At 53.7% G+C, this 20,831-nt stretch overlaps 2 protein-coding genes across 15 annotated transcripts in view; one reads left to right on the top strand and one right to left on the bottom strand.

Moving 5' to 3' along the window:
- Window positions 1-926: 926 nt before the first annotated feature.
- Window positions 927-14,134, top strand: PEX11G (peroxisomal biogenesis factor 11 gamma). Its single transcript, XM_003421298.4, has 5 exons — window positions 927-989; window positions 2,781-2,969; window positions 6,797-6,975; window positions 12,699-12,761; window positions 13,487-14,134. The coding sequence occupies exons 1-5, from the start codon at window positions 930-932 to the stop codon at window positions 13,734-13,736; spliced, it is 741 nt and encodes a 246-aa protein (XP_003421346.1). The 5' UTR covers window positions 927-929; the 3' UTR covers window positions 13,737-14,134.
- A 4,438-nt stretch (window positions 14,135-18,572) lies between these two features.
- ARHGEF18 (Rho/Rac guanine nucleotide exchange factor 18) overlaps window positions 18,573-20,831 on the bottom strand; it is a 121,822-nt gene continuing 119,563 nt past the window's right edge. For all 14 annotated transcript variants that reach the window (XM_064280462.1, XM_064280465.1, XM_064280459.1 and 11 more), the window contains one exon: window positions 18,573-20,780. In XM_064280462.1, coding sequence (XP_064136532.1) covers window positions 20,626-20,780 — 155 coding nt within the window. In that variant the 3' untranslated portion in view covers window positions 18,573-20,625. The remainder of the gene's footprint in view (window positions 20,781-20,831) is intronic.

Genomic DNA, 20,831 nt, shown 5'->3' with positions numbered 1-20,831 from the left:
GTTCTCTTGATGTGATGAAATGTTTTGGAACTAGAAACAGGTGATGTTACACAACATTGTGAGTGTATTAAACCAACTCCCTCTCCCCGAAAAAAACCCAAACCTTTTGCCTCTGAGTCAATTTAGACTCACAGTAACCCCATGTGTTAGTGTACAACTATGCTCGATGGGGTTTTCTAGGCTAATCCTTACAGAAGCAAATCGCCAGGCCTTTCTTCTGCATTGCCACCGGGTGAGTTTGAACTGCTAACCTAGTTAGTAGCCCAGTGCAAACAGTTTGCACAACCCAGGAACCTTGTGAATGTACTAAGTGCCACTCAATTGTACATTTTAAATGTTAAATTTTGTTATGTGAATTTTACCACAAACAAAAAGGAAAAATGGTCATGTTAATTTTTTGAAGCATTTTAGTTGACTTTTGGAAAAGAATCCATGACCATTATATAAAATTCAAAAGCTACAAGACAGTATAAAGGTGAAAACCAAATCTCCTCTTCCCAGCCACCCAGTTTCTGTTCCCGGAGCAACGACAGCAGATTCCTGTCTATTTTTCTACATTCTATGCATTCTTTTAACTTTCTAAACAGTATTACACGCTCGCGATAGAAAAAATAGAAAATGTCGATAAGCAGAAAAAGAAAAGTCCGTCCTTGAACACTGCTAACAGGTTGGTGCTTTTACTTGAATTTTTTTGTGTGTGGGTAGTTTGAAAAGACAAGCCGCCAAGGGGCAGCAGCAACTCCCAGGACCATCTTAGAGCCACACGCCCAAGAAGCACGCACATAACCACGAGATCTGCACCCGCGGCTCCGCTCCGCAGCACACAAAGCGCCACGCCGGGACAAAGAGCCTCGGTTGCGCCTGCGCAAAGAGCGCGCGCCCTCGCCCCGCCTCTTGGCGCGCCGCGCTGACGTCACGGCGCAGTTGCCATGGCGTCGCTGAAGGGACTGGCATCGGCGCTGGAGTCGTACAGGGGCCGGGACCGCCTGGTGAGGCTGGGTCCGGAGGGGCTCGGGCCGGCGGGGGACGATCCCGGACCGCCGTCCGCCACGCTCCGCGTAAACCAGCTTCGCGGATAGACGCGGCGGGGCGGGGCTGGAGCCTTGGAGTTCGGTTCGAAGTCAGAGACCGGGAAGCTGAGGCCCAGAGAGGGGGCGGGGTCGCTCGAGTCCCCGACGAAGAGTCCCTGTTCAAGCTGGGCTCGAACCCGGTCCCCTAGTTTTGGGCATGTGCGTTGGTACAACCAAACCAATCGGATTGGACATTTTACATACCAACTAAATCCCCACCATTGACATTTAGGATCTGACCAGTCCTCTGTCGTTGATTCCCGGGTCGTCCGAAAGTCTCTCATATCGGGATTTAGGATACTGCAGGGCCCCCAAGCCTGGGCGTTTAGATTCGGACCACATCCCCTATAGTTGGGCATTTAGGTTGTTTCAGCCAACCCAGTACCAAGGAACCACCATGGCCACACCCCTGTAGTTTACGTGCCCAACCATGGAGGGTGCCAACCAAATCCTCTGCAGATTTATGTTCTAACCATATCCCCACCACTGGCTATTTGGGTGGTCCCTGTCAACCCAACCTGGCTGGACATTTTACATACCAACGAAATCCCCACGGCTGGACATTTAGGATCTGACTAGGCCCTTGTAGTTGGTCCCTGGGTTGTCCCAAACAATCTCACACAGGGGTTTTGGATGCTGCAGGGTCCCCCATTAGCTGGACATTTAGGTTCCAACAAACCCCTCTGATTGGGCACTTAGGTTGTTCCACCCGGGCCCATGAGGTTGGATTCAGGTTGTCCTGACCAATCCCCTAGGTAGACATTTAAGTTGTACCAGAGAACACACCGGACTGGGCATTTAGGTCTCAACTATACCTACTATGATTGGGCATTGAGCTTTTAACAAATCCCAAGCTGAACATTTGGATTGTAGTGTTTTGCCATAACAAAGGGGCTGAAAAGGAAATACAAATAAAAATAATATATACAACAACAGGAAAAAAGCAATTTCTGGAAAACAGATAAAATACTTAAAGATTTAACCGTGGTAAACCTAACACAGTTTACAGTGCTCCAACTCACATACTGAGTGGGCTCCTTCTCACCAAAGTAATTCAAGCAAATTATCGTTTTGCACACTGGGTTCAGGCCAGATCCTTTGTTTCCTAACCCCTAGCCCAGCTTTGGTCCAGCCAAAAAAAAAAAAAACAGTTGCCATGGAGTCGACTCTGGTGGTAACTCCATGTGTGTCAGAGTAGATCTGTGCTCCACAGAGTTTTCAATGGCTGATTTTTTGGAAGTAGATTGCCAGGCCTTTCTTCTGAGGTGCCTGTGGGTAGACTCAAACCTCTAACCTTACAGTTTGGAGCTGAACATGTTAGCCATTTGCACCACCCAGGGACTCCTTGGTCCACCTAGGTAGATGTAAATATACATTTCAGCCTAGTCCTCTTGTCTGCTGGGTAAAGGAAGATTCAGAAGGTAGAGAATGGGAATTTCCATTTCTTGTCCGTGTCACATCTTTCTCCAGAGGCTGTGCCTCCTGGTGAGACAAGTCAGCACTTTGTGGACACTCTTGGTGGTGTCTTTTCAACAATGATGTCATGTTTCTCCATTCATGCCACCTACAGGTGTCTTTTTAAACTTTTAGCTTACGTTGGAAGTTTGGTGATCTAGAATCTTCCACGTGCCTGATCTCACAGGGCCAGGTCGGGGTGATCCAGTCCAGGGGAAGAGCAGCACCCTGCTGACTGTCTCTGGTTTCCTGCAGATCCGAACGCTGGGGTACTGCTGCCAGCTGGTCGGCGGGGTGCTGGTGGAACAATGCCCGGCCAAGTCAGATGTGGGGATGCGCCTGCTAGTGCTGTCTGCCCAGCTGAGCCATTGCAGGACCGTCCTGCGACTCTTTGATGACCTGGCCATGTTTGCCTACACTAAGCAGTATGGCTTGGGGACAAAGGTAATGGGGTGTCATGAGGCTGTGGGGCGGGGGGGAGACAGGCCTCAGGAAGCCGGGGGTCATGGCCTCCATCACTGTTTTCTGAACCTGTATGAAGAGTTTCTTTTTTTATTAATTTCATTTTTGATATAATCAGATGTTCTCATTTTAATTTGAAATAAAGAAAAGAAATAGCAAATCCATTAACGCCTTCCAAATTCAAAAGGTTCGAAGAGTAGTAAAAAGTCTCACCTTCACCAGTCCTCCAGGCCCCCAACTTTCCTCCTCAGAGGCAACCACTGCGGTTGGTTTCTTGTGTCTCCCTTCTTGAAATCTCTTATAGCTACACAAGCAAAGAAACCAAAAACCAAACCTGTTGTTTTTGAGTAAATTCTGACTCAGAGCAGCCCCATGTGATGGAGTAGAACTGCTCCATAGAATTTTCTTGACTATAATCTTTACGGAACCAGATTGCCAGGCCTTTCTTCCGTGGCACCCCTGGGAGTAGTTGAGTGGCAAACCATTTATACCACCCAGGGGTCTTATTCAAGCAAATACATATTGTTCCCGTAAATAGTTGTGTGTTGTTTACACTGTTCTACCACGTGCTTCTTGGAGGTTATTCTGTATCACCTGAAAACGTGCTGCTTCGTTCTTTTTGGCCACGTAGTTATTGTTTTTAGTTGCGGCTGAGTTGGCTATAACTCGTAGCGGCCCCGTGTACAAAAGAATGAAACAGTACCTCGTCCTCTGCCATCTTCATGATCCTTGGTCTGCTCGAGTCCATGGTTGCGGCCACAGTGTATTTTGAGTGCTTTCCAACCAAGGGGGCTCATCTTCCAGTACTATATCGAATAATATTCTGTTGTGATCCATAGGGTTTTCACTGCCTAATTTTCAGAAGTAGATTGCCGGGACTTTCTTTCTGATCTGTGTTAGTCTGGAAGTTCTGTTGAAACCTGGGTGACCCGTGGGATAGCTTCCAACAACATAGCAACATGCAAGCCGCCACGGTACAACAGAAGCACAGATGGGTGGTGGACTGGCCTTGAATTACTTAACCAGTTGATGGGCCTGTCGATTATTTGTTGTATTTTTCTGTTACAACAGTACTGTGGGGTGGAGGGGGACCTTGGCCCTGCCTCATTCCCTGCGTGTGCTGTGGTTCTCACCTGCCAGTGCTTTTACCCCCAGGGGACATTTCCCCAGGGGCTGGCCCCACCAAGGCACACCTCTCCCTGGCTGCCTTCCCAGGGGTCTGCTCGCTGAGCCCTTCACTGCTCAGATGCTCCCTGGCACGCCCCCAGGCCCAGCCACCCCAAATCAGGTGTGTTTCCCCGGACCTGCCTCCAGGATTCTCCTCGTTGTCGTCGTGGTCTTTGTCTGATTGGGGTGCTTCCTGTGCATCCCAGGAGACTCCCTCCCCACCATACTCACACATATACATGTCACCTCTGTGAAGGGACCTTGAGTCCCTAAGTCATGCCTGGAGACATCTTTTATTGTCACAGCTTTGGGGGACGGTGCTACTGGCATCAAGTGGGTGGAGGCCAGGGAAGCCACTCTGTACCATGCTGTGCACAGGACACCCCTCCTCCCTCCAGAGAATGATGCCGCCCCAAGCGTTAGCAGTGCCTAAGGGGAGAAACCTGCCCTGCAGGATGCACCTCTAGAGGTGGCTTTGGCTGCGTGAGGGCGCGGGCTGTGCTTTCGGTGGACTTTGCCTCCCTGCCCTCCATTGACATCAGATTGGTGCCGGGAAAGCCCAGGTCAGAACGCAAAGGGTGACCTGGTGGATAGTCACTGGTCAGTCCCTCACTTCAAACGCCCATCAGGTGCCTACTGTGCACCCGGCCCTGTGCCAGGTGGGAGCACACGGGAAAGGCCCCCAGAGCCAGGCCTGCTGCCCCTTCCAGGGTACCCTCCAGGGTCTCCTCTCCGCGCTCTGCTCATTTGCCCCACTGGTCTGCCCGCATGCCCCTTGGCTGGCCTCACCCATCTCCTCCTCCTCCTCCTCCCCTCGGTCTGATTGGGGCACCTCCCACGCTTCCCCTGAGACACGCCCCCTCCGTCTATGCCAGAACAAGTGCCCCTTTTGTTTGCTGGGGCCCCTGTTTATGTCTGTGTCCCTGTCACCCCCAGGCACGTCTCCTCCTCTGCAGTGTAGGGCCTGGAAACATGAGTACAACAGATATATTGGGGTTGGGGTCCGTGTCCTCAGGGAAGTGTAAAAATATGCCAAAATGCACCCAAAGGTCCCAGGCAGAATGGGGGAACATTGGGGTTCAAGAGGCAGATTGCTGCGGGCCAGAAGGAAGGAGGGGGGCAGTATCACCAAGCATCAGTGTCACCCGGTGGGGGTTCTGGGAAGAGAGAAGGGGGAGGTATGCTGGCAGTTAGTGGAAGGTGGGGAGGGGACGGTGCTTCCTGGGGTCCCAGCTACTATACGCCTCAGCTGGCCCTGTGGGGCTTGGTCCAGGCTATGGTTACCAAGGCAGAGGCAGAGGACATGTACACCGTGCAGGACAGAGTCCTTGTGGGCTCTGGAATTTGGCAACCTGGATGGCCATCCCTGTGTGAGCTAGGCAGGTGACTTCATGCAAGGGCTTCAGTTTGCTCAGCCGTGGGAGTGGTGACCCCTCTCTGGTTTGGGGAAAGTCAGCAAACCTTGCACACCCCTCCTCTCCTCTCCGGGTCTGGTCAGAGATGGGTGGAGAGCTGGTACAGGTGCAGAAACAGGAGGCTCTGAGGCAGCGGGTCTCAGCCTGGCTGTGCACTGGAATCATGTGGGAACTTAAAAACATCCCAATGCTCGGGCGCCAGCCAGACTGGGAGTCAGAATGTCCAGGGGCGGAGCTCAGGCAGCTGGGCTTCCCAGAGTGGGGATTCTACGTGCAACCAAGTGGAGACCACTGCTTTGGTGGGCACTGAGCACTGCACTGCTGCCAGCCCACCCCTACAGTCTGCTTCCCTTGCAGGGGCCAGCCTGCCCGGCCTGGACAGTGCTCTTGCCACTGTGGCAGGAGGAACCTTACCAACGAGTGAGTGCTTGGCATGGCCATGGCCACCAAATGGGCCATGGAAGGACTAATGGACCACATGAACCAGAGCCTCCACCAGCCTGAGCTCAGAAGAGCTAGATGGTGCCTGGCTACCACCAATGACCACTCTGACAGGGATCAAAATAGAGGGTCCTGGATTGTGGGAGAAAGATGTCAAACAAATTTCAAATTCACAAAAAAAGACTAGACTTACTGGTCTGACAGGGACTGGAGGAACGCCCAAGACCATGGCCCCCAGACACCCTGCTGACTCAGAAGCCACTCCCAAAGTTCGGCTTTCAGCCAAAGATTAGACAGGCCAGTGAGACAAACAATAACACGTGAGGAACGTGCTTCTTAGTTCAATCAAGTATGTTGTGTGCTGTTGAGTCGATTCTGACTCATAGTGGCCCTCTAGAACAGAATAGAACTGTCCCATTAGAGTTTCCAAGGAAGCACCTGGTAGATTTGAACTGCTGATGTTTTGGTTAGCAGCTGTAGCACTTAACCACTATGCCACCAGGGTATATGAGACCAAATGGCAGCACCTGCCCAAAAGCAAAGACAGGAAGTCAGGAAGGGACAGGAAAACTGGACGAATGGACACGGAGAACCCAGGATAGAGAGGGGGAGAGTGTTGACACATTGTGGGGATTGCAGCCAATGTCACAAAACAATTTGTGTATAAGTTTTGAATGAGAAATGACTTCGCGCTGTAAACTTTCACCTAAGACACAAAAAAATTTTTTAAAAAGTGACGTGGTTGGCCAACCCCAGGCCCAGATGTCCCTACTTCCCCCACTGCAGGAGGAGGACTGCTTTGTCCGCTGTGTGTCTATTCTGGGCAACCTGGCTGACCAGCTGTTCTACCCCTGCGAGCACGTTGCCTGGGCTGCTGACGCCAAGATCCTCCACGTGGATGCTGCCCGCTGGTGGGCGCTGAGCACAGCTTTCTGGGGCCTCTCCCTGCTCCTGGGCATTGCCAGGTAAGTGGTGCGGCAGGGGAGTCTCAGTGTGGCCCGTGGCCCTGGGTGGGGTCCTCACGGGGCTGCAGTGGTGCAGCATCTGCAGGCTGTCTCCAACTTGAGGCCTGCAGGCCTTTGCCTCTTCTGCTGTCCCTCGTTTTGTTGCCACCCCACTGTATGAGCTTCTGTAACAAAGGACCACACACTGAGTGGCTTCAGACAAAATTTATGATCTCACAGCTCTGGAGGTCTGAAGTTCAAAATGGGACTCACTGGGTTCAAATCAAGGTGTCAGCAGGGCTTCTGGAGGCTCGAGGGGAGAATCTGTTCTCTTGCCTTTTCCAGCTTCTAGTGGCCGCCCGCATCCCTTGGCTCGCAGCCCCCTCCATCTTCAGAGCACATCCCTCTAGCCTCTGCTTCCGTTGTCACATCTCCTTCTTTGGCTCTCCTGCCTCCCTCTTCTAAGCCCCCTGGTGGCGACAGTGGGCCCATCCCAATAACCCAGGATCATCTCTCATTTCAAGGTTCCTAATTAAGTCATATCTGCAGAGTCCCTTCTGTCATGTCAGACACCACATTCACAGATCCCGGGGGTTAGGATGTGGACATCTTTAGGGGTGGGAGCATTGTTCTGTCTACCACACCCAGGAAGACGATACAGCTCCGGGGCCTGGGGAGAAATGGCTTGTGTGGCAGCTTTGACCCAGGTCCCCAATCCTGTCTACGCTGGCATCAGCAGACATCCCCAAATCAAACAGCCAGGGGTTTCCTGAATGGCCCCATGCTTCTCAAAACCTCATGGTTCCTAAGAACTTTAAAGTCATGGTTTCCTTCCTCACATTCTCCTCTTGGCCAGCTTGCTGAGTCTGTTTGTTCAGAGTCCCCTGCACCAGAGAATACAGGAGAAGCAGCTCCCTGAGTTCCTGCGTTTGAATGGCAGCAAGGGTCTCTCCGCTCTGTGAAGCGAGGTGCGGCCCCCTGACCTCGGGTGTGGCTGCATTTCCTTGGTCCTGGAGTACTTGGTGGTGGGGAGGGTTGTCCCAGATCGGCTGTCACTTGCCCCTGGGGAAGACTCCAACACTCAGTACTTCTCCTTCCCCCATTGTTATTGTTGTTGTTATGTGCCGTTGAGTTGGTTCCGACTCATAGTGACCTTATGCACAACAGAAGGAAACACTGCCCGGTCCTGCACCACCCTTATAATCATTGTTATGCTTGAGCTCATCGTTGCAGCCACTTTGTCAATCCACCTCATTGAGGGTCTTCCTCTTTTCCACTAACCCTGTACTCTGCCAAGCATGACGTCCTTCTCCAGGGACTGATCCCTCCTGACAACATGTCCAAAGTATGTAAGACGCAGTCTCGCCATCCTTGCTTCTAAGGAGCATTCTGGTTGTATTTCTTCTAAGACAGATTTGTTCGTTTTTTTGGCAGTCCATGGTATATTCAATATTCTTCGCCAACACCACAATTCAAAGGCGTCAATTCTTGTTCGGTCTTCCTTATTCATTGTCCAGCTTTCACATGCATATGATGCGATTGAAAATACCATGGTTTGGGTCAGGCGCACCTTAGTCTTCAAGGTGACATCTTTGCTCTTCAACACTTTAAAGAGGTCCTTTGCAGCAGATTTACCCAATGCAATGCGTCTCTTGATTTCTTGACTGCGGCTTCCATGGCTGTTGATTGTGGATCCAAGTAAAATGAAATCCTTGACAACTTCAATCTTTTCTCCAATTATCATGATGTTGCTCATTGGTCCAGTTGTGAGGAGTTTTGTTTTCTTTACGTTGAGGTGTAATCCATCCTGAAGGCTGTGGTCTTTGATCTTCATTAGTAAGTGCTTCAAGTCATCTTCACTTTCAGCAAGCAAGGTTGTGTAATCTGCATAATGCAGTTTGTTAATGAGTCTTCCCCTAATCCTGATGCCCCGTTCTTCTTCATATACTCCAGCTTCTTGGATTATTTGCTCAGCATACAGGTTGAATAGGTATGGTGAAAGAATACAACCCTGACGCACACCTTTCCTGACTTTAAGCCAATCAGTAACCCCTTGTTCTGTCCGAACAACTGCCTCTTGATCTATGTAAAGGTTCCTCATGAGCACAATTAAGTGTTCTGGAATTCCCATTCGTTGCAATGTTATCCATAATTTGTTATGATCCTCACAGTTGACTGCCTTTGCATAGTCAATAAAACACAGGTAAACATCCTTCTGGTATTCTCTGCTTTCAGCCAGGATCCATTTGACATCAGCAATGATATCCCTGGCTCCATGTCCTCTTCTGAAACCGGCCTGAATTTCTGGCAGTTCCCTGTCGATATACTGCTGCAGCCGTTTTTGAATGATCTTCAGCAAAATTTTGCTTGAGTGTGATATTAATGATATTGTTCTATAATTTCCACATTTGGTTGGATCACCTTTCTTGGGAATAGGCATAAATATGGATCTCTTCCAGTCAGTTGGCCAGGAAGCTGTCTTCCCTATTTCTTGGCATAGACGAGTGAGCACCTCCAGCGCTGCATCTGTTTGTTGAAACATCTCAATTGATATTCCATCAATTCCTGGACCCTTGTTTTTCGCCAATGCCTTCGGAGCAGCTTGGACTTCTTCCTTCAGTACCATCGGTTCCTGATCATATGCCACCTCTTGAAATGGTTGAACGTCGACTAATTCTTTTTGGTGTAATGACTCTGTGTATTCCCTCCATCTTGTTTTGATGCCTCTTGCGTCGCTCAATATTTTTCCCATACAATCCTTCACTATTGCAACTCGAGGCTTGAATTTTTTCTTCAACTCTTTCAGCTTGAGAAACGCCGAGCGTGTTCTTCCCTTTTGGTTTTCCATCTCCAGCTCTTTGCACATGTCATTATAATACTTCACTTTGTCTTCTCGAGCCGCCCTTTGAAGTCTTCTTTCCCCGTTACAGAAGCCCAAATTATATGCTTGTCAAGGCAGTCTGGAGTATAGAGACACCCCAAAGCAGAAGATTAAAATTCCCCTCAGTCTGACTCAGAGAGCCCTCGGTCACATCTCTGTGATTCTGTCCAGCCTCTTGTGTTTCCCTCTGCTGGCTCGGGTTTACTGTCTCATGCTCTCCTGGACACTGGCACGCGGCCCCTCCTGGCTCTCTGAGGCTCCTGTCTCTGTGGTTGCAATCTCCTTGCTGGAGCTGTTGTCTGCGAGTGCAGCTTGCTGTGTCTCTCTCCAGGCCTCGACCTTCCCCATGTGCTTGGCGATGACCCCCGGTTGGTGTCCACGCTGGGCTGAGGACGCTCCTGGGGCCACAGCTACAGGAAGCTTTGGTGCATGGCCTCTCGTCTGCCACCTCCTCAGGGTCCTCTCTGGCCAAGAGAGGCTTCCTGGTCCTGTTTTCTGTGCGGTTCTGATCCTACTCTGTTATCGTTGCTGTTAGCTGCCTTTGAGTCAGTGCCGGACTCATGGAGACCCAACACAGCATGGAACGAGACACTGCTGGTCACACCATTATGAGCTGTAGGGTTTTCATGGGTTGATTTTCAGAAGTAGATCACCAGGCCTGTCTTCCTAGTCTGTCTTAGTCTGGGAGCTCTGCTGAAACCTGTTCATCCTAGCGGTGGCTGTTCCCGAGGGGCACTGGCCAGGAATCGAACCCGGGTCTGCTTCCTGGACGGCAAAACTTCCACTACTGAGCCACCAGTGCCCACCTAGTCTGACTGGTGTGGGTGGTATAAATGGTTAAGCACTGCCGGTAACTGAAGGGTTGGAAGTTTGAGTTCACCTAGAGGTGCCTCAGAGGAAAGTCCTGGTGATCTGCTTCTGAAAGACCGGCCATTGGAAAGCCCGTGGAGCATCGTCCTCCTCCACACACGTGGGGCCGCCGTGAGTGGGAACCCCGTGGAGCATCGTTCTCCTCCGCACACATGGGGCCGCTGTGAGTGGGAACCCCGTGGAGCGTAGTTCTCCTCTGCACACGTGGGGCCGCCGTGAGTGGAAACCCCGTGGAGCGTCACTCTCCTCCGCACACGTGGGGCCGCCGTGAGTGGGAACCCCGTGGAGCGTAGTTCTCCTCTGCACACGTGGGGCCGCCGTGAGTGGGAGCCGACTCCAGGCAGTTGGATTTTATGCATTTCAGTACTTAATGTCGTGAGGCGGAGGACAAGAAGCAGTGGGTAGCAGGGTCCCAGGGCTCGGATGTGACAGGCACTTGCAGGTTGGACATATTCCGGCTGTGAATGACGTGGTGGGTTTTGCAGCTGGCCTGGCTTCCGTGGGTCCTCCTCTAGTCCTGCTTTCTTGGTCTGCGGCCTCTCACAGTTCTGTGTCTTTCTCATCACCTTGGCCTTTGGAGATTCCTTGTCCAGCTGAGTCTGTAGTTAGTCACTCCTTCATTTCAGTGAGCCTTCCTTTTCCTGCTACACTGTTGCTGCTCCCCCATAGCTAAGATACCTGGGGGCACGGCTTCAGTGTTCCCATGTCCCTCACTGTATCTCCAGCGTTCCCTGTGCCTCTCAGTTCACTGACACACCCACTGGGCTCTTCGGCCAAGGGCCCCACAGAGGAAGTTGTGGGGCCGTGCTAATTGGTTCCATTCTTTTCTGGGGCGTGTGGTTTTCCCGCCATTTCTCTGGGTGTGGTGGGAGCAGGGGTGCGGGGCTAGGGGGCACTCAGTGTGTGAGTGCATCAAGCTGTTTGTCCTCAGGGCTCCAAGGTGCCAGAGAGTCACGTGGGAGGTTGTTAAAATGGGCCAGGCACTAGTTCTGGTTCTGCGGGTCTGAGGGGCCCAGGAATCGGTGTTTTTGCCAAGTCCCCCAGGTGGCTCTGACGAAGATCCGCTTACCACACTGCAGGTGCTACCCTGTGTCCTGGACCCGTGGGGGACGTGTCACCTGGACGGGTCCACAGATGGGTCTTGCACCGTGGCTGGGGGATGGGACCAGGCCCTGGAGCTTCTAGCCGGAAAGTCCGCCAGCCAGCAGAATCACGTCTTCCTGGGCCAGGGACACTAGTCACCTGCATGCCCCACAGCCCCGGCTTCTGGTGGCAGGGGCCTGGCAGAGTCCCACCTTCAGCCTGCAGACGCCAGCCCCCAGGACACAGGGCGTCTTAGGAAGGTCGGGCCAGTGTCCGCGGTGTGTGTGTCTGTGTGTGTGGTGTGTATTTCTGTGTGTCTCTGTGTGTGTGTATGTCAGGGGCAGGCACGGCTTGGGGAGGAAAAGCAGCTTCCCCAGGGCTGGCCATTGGTTTGGCAGCCAGTCCAGTGGGTGGCCTTAGTGTCCTCAACTGTAAGCACTCTGCATGGAGGGAAAGTGAGGCAGGCAGGCCTGGTATGAAGTCGCAGCAGGTGGGCCTGGTGTGAGGGTACAGTGGGTGGGCCTGGTGCGGGGGTGCGGCGGGCGGGCCCGGTGCAGGGGTGCAGTGGACGGGCCTGGTGTGACAGTGCAGTGGGCGGGACTGATGTTCCTTTGAGCTGTGGGTCCTTGGCCAGCAGGTCTCAGAGGCCAGGTGAGGTCTGGTGGTCACACCAGAAGCAGCAGACACCCCTGAATCTGGTGTGGAAGGCCTGGAAAGCCTGGGGTCCATATTTGTGAGGCCCTGGGCCTGGAGCTCCAGGAGGTGTAGGACCATGGTGGCAGGAAAAGGATTGAGCCGCCTGTTTGTGAGCTTGGCAGACCTCCAGGGGACAGAGGCAGCAGTGACAGGAGGCAGAGCCACTGGCCCTTAGGCCTTTGCCATGGGTCCCCTCTCCTGTCTGGTGTTGCAGGTCCCTGTGGGTGATACTGAAGCTGAGTCGGAGGCTGAGGAGCCCCACGGTGGCCTTCCCCAGGTACGCATCTGGCATCCCACCGGGAGACAGACAGGCCTCCTTCGTCTATAGGCTCCACCTCCTGCGGGCTCTCAGGGGAGCTGCCCAGAGTCCCCACCATTATTAGCCCCACCACATGCCCGGTCCAGAGCTGGTGTGTAACGGGTGCTGGGTCACAGGTCCTCCCAGAGCCCCCAGGGGGTGCAGTACCTTTTACAGATGGGGAAGCTGAGGCTTGCTTGAGGCCCCACAGTGAAGAAGTGGGGCGGTGAGGACTCTGAGGCAGGGCCTTCCCAACCACGCCCCCACAGGGAGGAGCTAATCTCCCAAGGACATTGTCACTCACTCATCCTGGGAAAGGAGGTGACTTTGTCCAGGGCCTGGGCTATCCAGCCTGAGGTTTGCCAGCTGAGGGGCCCCTGTCCCTCCCACAGATGCACTGGGCGGCTATACCTCAGGGACATGGGTCAGGTCACAGGTCCAGAACCTTCCCACCAATCAGCCCTCATCTACTTCCCTGCCCATATTGGGGGTCGGGGGGACTGAGGTGTGGATTTGACACTCACACCCCCATCCATGCCCCCTGTTCATGCTGGGGGCTCCCTCTGGGTGTGTGACAGGGACTGACTCTGTGGAAAGGTTGGGGATGGCACAGTGGCCCCAGGGTGCTTCTCACTCATGAGGGGCCTGTCGTCATTCTGTCCTTGCCTGGCGGCCATGGTGTGTGTCCCCTTTGCTTCCTGCAGGCAGCCACCTTGTAGCAAGTGGAGGACCCTGGAGGCGCAGATTTGGTCGGAGACGCTGACTCTGCTCAGCAACTTGGCCGACCTGGCCAACGCCGTGCACTGGCTGCCCCCAGGAGTGCTGTGGGCTGGCTGCTTCCCCCCGTGGCTGGTGGGCCTCCTGGGCACCGTGTCCTCCATCCTCAGCGTGTACCAGGCCGTCAGGGCCCGTGACAACCAGGCTGACCACCAGGCTGACACTGCCAGCTCTTGACTCAGCCTAAGGAGCCGGGGACACAGTCGGAACCACCAGGCCATCACCAGCCATCACCGGGGCTAGGGGCTGGGTCTGGAACTGAGCATACGAGTACCCAGTTGGGGGAGATGGAGTGCAGAGCAGAGAAGGCCCTGCCCGAGATGTCAACCCATGTGGTGAGTGGGCACAGGTGTGAGCCTCCCCGGCGCTGGGCTGAGTCCTCCACCCAGGCCAGGCTCTGGACCTTGAGGCAGCTTCCCTCTGGGCCTTGGGGAGGGACCGGGACCCTGCCTCCTGGAACAGGAGAGGCAACTGTGGGCTCCGCGGGGCGGAGGGATCTTGTGTTGGGGAAAGGCAGGCAGGGGAGGCCTTTGGGGAGAAGGCTTGGGGAGAATAAATGTGATGCGTGGGGCTGGCGCCCGGCTCAGGTGTGAGGTTATTGTGCTTGCTGCTGCCACTGTCCTCCCCCAACCTGGGCAGTGGTTCTACACCTTTTGGGGGCTGTGCAGGGGCAGGAGGGAGGATTCTGGGGTAGGGGGAGAAAATGTTCTCTGCCTTCACTGGGGGGTGGGATCCCTGAGCACACGCACACATTTGCCAGGAACCATCTCCCAGTACACTGACAGCTGTGCATTTTCGAAGCAAGGATGGTAAGACTTTGGCTCACTTACTGTGGACACGTCATCAAGACAGACCAGTGGCTAGAAAAGGAGACATCACGTTTGGTAGAAGGTCAGCGAAAACGAGGGAAACCCTGCATGAGAGGGACTGACACAGTAGCCAAAACGATGGACTGAAACATACCAAGGACCATGAAGATGGCACAGGACTGGGCAATGTTTCATTCTGTTATACATAAGGTTGCCATGAGTTGGAGCCAACCCGGCGGCAACTAACAACGACCCCTCAGAAAAGGGGAAAGACACAAAAGGACCAACATGATGTGGTTGTACTTACGTTAACACTGTGACTGTGCTTACCTGAAGTATCTAGAACAGGCAAATCCGTGGAGACAAAGATGAGTGGTTACCAGGGCCCCATGGGGGAGCGGGGAGTGAGGAGTTAATAAAGGGAGAAAACCTTCAATGCCCCAAGTGTTTGGAGCTCAGACATCCTCCCTCAGTGAGCCCCCGGGACCATGGTGGGCGTTTAAAGGGGATTATCATTACTGTGTCTGTATGGGGCCCTGGCCCTCGCTGGTACTTCAGTTGGTTTGCATTTGGCTCCAATGCTGGGCGATGAAGTGATTTAAAAACATTTGCCTCTGCAGCCCAGCACTGGGGTGAGAGTGTAGGGCTCAGTCTGCATCCACTGCCCCTGCACTACTGCTCCGCTATTGCTTTTGGGGAACCAAAGTTTCTTTCCATCCTGTCCCCTCAGAAAGAGGGTGCACTGGCTATGCTATGTTTAGGGGTGGGCTGGTTCCTACACTGTTGTTTCTCTGCTCCTTCTGTGCTCTGAAGGTCCTTGGGGGGCGCAGTTTGCACTCGACTACTAACCAAAAGGTTGGCGGTTCAAACCTGCTCAGCAGTGCTGCAGAAGAAAGGCCTGGCAATCCCCTCCCATAAAGATCACAGCTAAGAAAACTCTTGTGGAGCAGTTCTACTCTGTAACACATGTGGTCGCCATGAGTTGCAGTTGACTCAACAGCAGTGGGTTTGGGTTTCTGTGCTCTGTGGCCAGGATGGGGACCCCAAAACTACATTTCTGCATTGCTGGCTGCTCTCTGTTGGGTGGCCAAGAAGTGCTGCTAAAGGAAGTTCGAGGGTCCTCAGGAGGGAGAACTTGTGCCCCCTGCCAGCTCCTCGCGGAAGTGGTGGTGGAAGTCTGCAGTGTTTCCAGAGCCTGTAGAACCAGGCTCATGGCTGCCCCCAGTCACCAGCACCAAAGGACTGGCTAGCACCCCACCTCAGGGGCCTGAGTTTCAGCTCCACAGGGCCCGTTCTCCACAATTCCACATCTTAGTGACTCCCACTGGTTCCCTTTGTTCTCCCAGCCCTAGGGGTGCCACCAGTGGTGGATGAGTGGACCTCTCACCTACTGAGCACTGGAGACGTGGCGAACCTGTGCTGAAGTGTGCTGTGGGTGTAAAATAAATACACACCAGACTCGGAAGACAGCCCAAGTAAAGAATGGGAAATACTTCAATAATTTTCATATTGATTACGTGTTGCAACGATAGTATTTTGGATATATCGGGTTAAATAAAGTACATTTTTAGCTTCACCTGTTTACTTTTTTAATGTTGCTACTAGGAAGTTAAAAATCTCCTACGTGGCTTGTATATTTCTGCTGGACAGTGCTGCCTTAGCGTTCTCTTTTTACATTGCCGGTTATTGACTTAACAACTCTATACCAGAACACTTAATTATGCTCATGAGGAACCTGTACATACACCAAGAGGCATTCATTCAAACAGAACAAAGGGATACTGCATGGTTTAAATGAGAGGTGTGGGTCAGGGTTGTATCCTTTCACCATACCTATTCAATCTGTATCCTGAGCAAATATATCCGAGAAGCTGGACTTTATAAAGAACACGGCATCAGGACTGGAGGAAGACTCATTAACAACCTGCGTCATGCAGATGACAACCTCGCTTGCTGAAAGTGAAGAGGATTTGAAGGATTTACTGCTGAAGATCAAAGACCACAGCCCTCAGTATGGATTACACCTCAACATAAAACAAAAATCCTCACAACTGGACCAGTAAGTAACATCAAGATTGGAAGTTGTCAAGGGTTTCGTTTTACTTGGATCCACAATCATCACCCATGGAAGCAGCAGTCAAGAAATCAAGATGCATTGCAATGGGCAAATTTGCTGCGAAAGACCTCTCTGAAGTGTTAAAAAGTAAAGCCGTTACCTTGAAGACTAAGGTTGCCCGGCCCAATCCATGATGTTTTCAATTGCTTCATATATGTGCAAAAGCTGGGTGATGAATAAGGAAGACTGAAGAATTGACTCTTTTGAATTGTGTTGGCGAAGAATATCGAATATACCACGGACAGCCAAAAGAACGAACAAATCTTAGAAGTACAGCCAGAATGCCCCTTAGAAGCAAAGGTGGTGAGACTGCATCTTACATACTTTGGACGTGTTGTTAGCAGAGATCAGTCCCTGGAGAAGGACAGCATGCGTGGTAAAGTACAGGGTCAGGGGAAAAAAGGGAGACCCTCAACGAGGTGGATTGAGGGTGGCTGCAACAGTGGGCTCAAGCATAGCAAGGATCGTGAGGCTGGCGAGGACCAGGCAGCGTTTCGTTTGGCTGTACACAGGGTCACTCTGAGTCAGAACCGGCTCGAGGGCACCTGACGACAACACACCTAGCTGGATCCCTGGTGGCGCGGTGGTTAAGTGTTTGGCTGCTAACCAGGAGGCACGCAGTTTGGATCCACCAGCTGCTGCTGTAGTTCTTTATATTAAATTCTCTCTGCTCTTGTAGCCAGGATGGTTTGTCTCCTGACTGGACCCTGATTGGGCTTAGTTACCTAAAACCCAAACCCTTTCCTGTCAAGTGTTGATTCCGACTCATAGCGACCCTATAGGACAGACTAGACCTGTCCCACAGGGTTTCCAAGGAGCTGCCGGTGGATTCAAACTGCTGACCTTTTGGTTAGCAGCTGAGCTCTTAACCACTGCACCACCAGGGCTCCTCTTACCTAGTGTTGCCGTAACACAAATACCACAAGTGGGTGGCTTTAAAGAACAAGAATTTATTTTCTCACAGTTCAGGAGGCTGGCACTGGGAATTCAGGGTATGGCCATCCTAGTAGCTGGGGCAATCTTTGGTCTCCCTTGTCTGTCCCTCGTCTTCCCCGTGTGTGTGCCTCTGTCTCTGTCCCGGCCTTTTTATACCTCAGAGGGAGTAGGTTTATGACTTGCACATATTTCTGGGGGACACAGTTCAATCCATAACACTGGGTCAAGGCAGAAATCAGGAATTAATAACTGGGCTCTTGAACACACAAAAGGACCTAAAGTTACACCCTCCTTGGTTATTTTGGATTAAAAAAAGTTCTGTACCACAGGGTCCCAGAGGCTCTGTATCAGCCCAGGGCTACAGTGTGACACTAGATGACAGTGTGGGCACTGTGGTGACCAGCTGGCAGTTGCTAGGGAGACGGGGACCTCGCTGGCTGTGTGGTCCACTTCTCTGGGGCCGGTGGTTCAGCCGCCTCAGGTTTGGGCTGTGTGTGGGCAACGAAATCCCTGTGAGCCCAGGTGTGGAGGATGGATGTGTTTAGCTCTGACAGAGGACAGGAGGCAGTGGGGGTGGGGGCCTCCCGGAAGCAAGCATGGCCCTCTTGGGTACCCCAGACCCAAATGAGGGACGGGCGGCTCTCATGGAGGAGGGCTGAAATCATGAGGCCTCCAGGACAGGCCTGAAGGGAGGGGACGCTGTGTGGCTGGGGGTGGTTGTCTGGGAGCCCTGCAGCCCCCTCGCCACCTGCCTCAGACTGTGAACATGTAGACATGATCACTGCTGGGGCGTCTAGAGGCAGCCAGTGCAGACTAACCTGCTGGGCCCTCCGTGGAGTCAGATCTGTCGCCCGAGGGCTCCCAGTCTCCCTGCACCCACCGCCTGTGCCCCATGGTCAGCTCCCACAGGTCTGATGTGGCAGTGGCCGTCCCTAGAACCTTCCTGAGCTCCAATGCTCGAGGCAGGAGCTGCACAGGGCTGTTGGGAGGCCCCAGCCTGGCCTCCAGGCATCCCCAAGTCCTGTCACAGCAGAGGGGGCTGTGGAGCTGAGTGTGTGTTGCTCCCCACTTGGGGGAGCCCTCTCCCCAGCCCGTGGCTAGAACACCTCCCACCATTTGGGCAGAAATCAATTTCAAAACAAAACCAAGGGCTTCCCCTTCAGGCAGAGCTCCTTCTAGACATTTTTATTGCTAGAATCAGGTCAGAAGTCCCAGGGCGGTTCTGAAATCCCACATTGAGGAAACTGTCATCGTAGAAGCAACTGTCAGGTGGACGAGAATCATTGTCACCATGAACAAAGACGTGCACAGACTCAACAGAGATGCTAACATTTGCCCAACCACTGACTTGACGAATAAAATTAGACTCTACGAGGGATGGCCAGGGGCCTGGCGGGAGAAGGTGTGGATAGCGCGACCCCTGCCTCAAGGCCGCGGAAACGCCCTAAACTTGTTAGGGTTCCAGGAATCGTGGCGGCGGAGCCCCAGTGAACCCCGAGTGTTGAGGAATGTTCTTTCACAACAGAACGGGAATGGAAAGTCAACTCTAAAGTGCTCTGACATGCTTCAGTACAAAACCCAAACCCTGCTGGGAAACAAGGCCCAGGTGAGGTCTGACACGGGGCAGGTGCGCTCGTGTCATGGGACCAGCGGGAAGGACGTGCTTCCATCTGCTCATCACTGATGCCACAGCCCCCGGACAGACGAACAAACGACAGGAAGAAGGGGGAGAGGTTCTCTAGGGCCAGGGGATGCCTAAGCCATGTTCTGTGCTCAGGTTTGAAACCGCTGCTTTTAGTTCCTCCTCCAAGATGAGGTGGGGAGCTGGCAGGCAGCTGCCCCACGGCTCCACATGGCCGCCGGCCCGTCAGGTGCCCTTCTGAGTCCTGGGCTGATTGGTGGGCCAGGCCCTCAGAGTGAGCAGTTCTGACAAAGCCTCCCCCTTGTGAGACATCCATGCTGGACACGGCGCCCCCCCCGAGGACACTTGGTATCAGGCACTGGGACCTCGGGGTTCCGAGGACCTGGGCCCAGGCCTTGGTCGAGCCTTGGGAGGGGTACTGCTCAGGCTTAGGGGAGGCCTGGGCCCAGAAAAAGGCTGGAAAAGTGACCCCTGACATCCAAGCTTGAACCTTGGCCCGAGCTGGCACAGGGGCCTGCCTGGGGTGGGGGGGATGCGGCCCCCCTGCACCTTCCCTGTCCCAGGTAGGCAACGCTTAATGGGGTGGAGCTGCTGCAGGCTGCAGGTTCCCTCCTTTGGCTCACCTCATACCACACAGAGGCCTGGCGTATGGGATACACCTCCATGATGTGCGGCCCAGGGCTGTCAGCCAGGAACTCCGGCCCTGGGGACTTCCTCCTGGCAGCACAAGGGACCACTCCCATCTGGGATCCTGGGGGTGCCCTGGCCACAGCTCAATGAGCCCCTGGGGCGATGCGGACCATTGTTCCCAGGCTAGCTTCCCCAGCAGGCCAGATGTGGGGGAGCAGTGGGTGTCCTCAAGGCCCAAGGAGCAGTGCTGACTTTGTGGGCGTCTTGGAAAAGCACTGCCTGCCACCTCACTATGACCTCGTGCAGCCTGGCTCAGGATGACCTTCTGACCTGCAGACTGTCTGCCACGTGGCCCTGCTCTGCCCCCAAGCATGCTGTGCCTGGTGGAGAGGCCAGACAAGAGGACGCCCCACCCTGCTGGAGCTCAGAGGACCAGGAGACACCCTGGACCTTGGGGGCCATGATGGACCCACAACGCGAGGTCTCTGCTTTGGAGTCGATCCTGCCGGGTCTAAGGACAGACACAGCCCCCGGCACCCCGTCCTCTCGCACGAGCTTGGACCTGATGCCTCAGACGCTCCAGGAGAAACGGCTTCTCCCCCACCCACATGGGCTACTGTGCTTTCAAACAGCAACCTGACTTAGCTCTGGTTCAGCCTTCAATGAAACATTCTTCTTTTGAGAAGAAAAAGAGGTGCAGAAAGTTACCCAGGCACCACGGCTAACCCTACAGAAAGCTGGGCGCATGAGACGGTGGAGCACCAACAGGCGGCTCCAGCCCAACCCCGCCCAGACGGCGGTCACCGGTGGTGGCGTGCTGGGAGAGGGAGAGGGAGAGCCGGTGGCCACGGGGACCCCCAGGACAGGGGGGTGGGCAGACTGAGGGAGGGGTCTGCAGGGCCATCTCCAGCTAGCACCTCAAGCCATGCCCTTCTAGAAGAAGATGACGTCTTCCTTGCTGGTTTCTTCCTCAGCGGGCTGTGGGGTGGCCGCCGGTGGCAGGAAGGACGCGCCCCCACTCAGCCTCCGGGAAACATGCTCGGATGCACCATCGGCAGGAGCTGGGCTCGGGGGCGGGAGGCAGGGCTCTGGAAGAAAGGGAGTGCGGCCGGGCTGTCAGCAATCCCCGGGCACTGGGT

This window comes from Loxodonta africana, chromosome 3, assembly GCF_030014295.1.
Source record: "Loxodonta africana isolate mLoxAfr1 chromosome 3, mLoxAfr1.hap2, whole genome shotgun sequence".
Lineage (NCBI taxonomy): Eukaryota > Metazoa > Chordata > Mammalia > Proboscidea > Elephantidae > Loxodonta > Loxodonta africana.
This window is presented reverse-complemented; position numbering and strand designations above follow the sequence as displayed.